Source organism: Trichoderma citrinoviride (genome assembly GCF_003025115.1).
Source record: "Trichoderma citrinoviride strain TUCIM 6016 unplaced genomic scaffold BBK36scaffold_7, whole genome shotgun sequence".
NCBI lineage: Eukaryota > Fungi > Ascomycota > Sordariomycetes > Hypocreales > Hypocreaceae > Trichoderma > Trichoderma citrinoviride.
Genome location: NW_020194715.1, coordinates 126,975 through 128,041, shown reverse-complemented (window position 1 = coordinate 128,041; position 1,067 = coordinate 126,975). Strand labels below are relative to the sequence as shown.

At 56.3% G+C, this 1,067-nt stretch overlaps 1 protein-coding gene across 1 annotated transcript; it reads right to left on the bottom strand.

Moving 5' to 3' along the window:
* Positions 1-450: 450 nt before the first annotated feature.
* BBK36DRAFT_1140993 (hypothetical protein) lies at positions 451-1,067 on the bottom strand (the record flags this gene model as incomplete). Its single annotated transcript, XM_024893416.1, has 4 exons — positions 451-599; positions 649-712; positions 929-933; positions 980-1,067. The coding sequence occupies 4 exons, from the start codon at positions 1,065-1,067 to the stop codon at positions 451-453; spliced, it is 306 nt and encodes a 101-aa protein (XP_024749442.1).

Genomic DNA, 1,067 nt, shown 5'->3' with positions numbered 1-1,067 from the left:
CCCTTTACTGCTGCCCAGCACATCATCTCGCATCTCGAAAGTCGTCTACCTGCCTCGTACATGCGCCGTACATGCTCCTACATGACGCCTGTGCTCCGTACATGATGCTAGCGACAGGCGTCACTCACTCTGTCGAAGCGCCTGACCACGGGCAAACGCACATCTCCGCATGCTTAAAACACCGCACCTACATATCAAGCACCTGCCTTGCCTGACTTATCCGCACTCACACGGCGGCGTTCGAGCCCGAGGGCTGACTGGCATGGCATTACATATGACCAGCATGCAAGTACTTTGCAGCCCGTGTAATCCACGCTTACTCGGCTTCATATTACCACCTACTGTCCTCGTACTCCGGACATGGGCAGTTGCTGATGGTGTACAAGATAGATGACGGGAGCTTGTCTTGGCCAATCTCGCCGGCTAGCGGCCCAAGCACACAAAGAGCGCTCAGCCTTTGCCGCCCGCCACGACCTCGTCGTCAAGATCGCGGAGACGGGATTCACTTGTGGCCACTCGTTTGCTCTTAGGCGCCCAAGGGCCCTGCTCCCACGTCCAGAGATTGGCCTTGTAGCTCTGCCAGCCAGTCCTCACAGCATCTGCACGGCGTTGTAAGCGGGAGGGTGGCAGGGCATAGCATGGTGAGACCATCCCCAACAAGCAGCAGCGTCTCCTCCTTGCCCTCCTCCGCGTTCGTCGGCCAGATGTACCACTATCACGGCGTAGCGTTGCAGCGCGTTGCAGTGCTTGCTCGCCAGCGAGTCAGTTTGAACAATGGTTCCCATCTGAAAAGGCACAACAGCAGCTCGGGTCACTGGCACTGCAAGTCATCCTCTCGAGGGCTGCCCTCAAGGTCGTATGAGTAATAGGTCGGTAGGTCACACTACCGGTGTCGTCGTCGTCCTCGTACATATTCCTTGTTGCATACCTGACCTACTTCGCACGTATACAGTCGATTATACGAAGTACATATACCTACCAACATACACACAATCCGATGCAAGCTTTGTCCGTGCAGCGAAGGCAGCGGGCAAGACGATGACTAGTTTCACGCCTTGCAGCCGCAT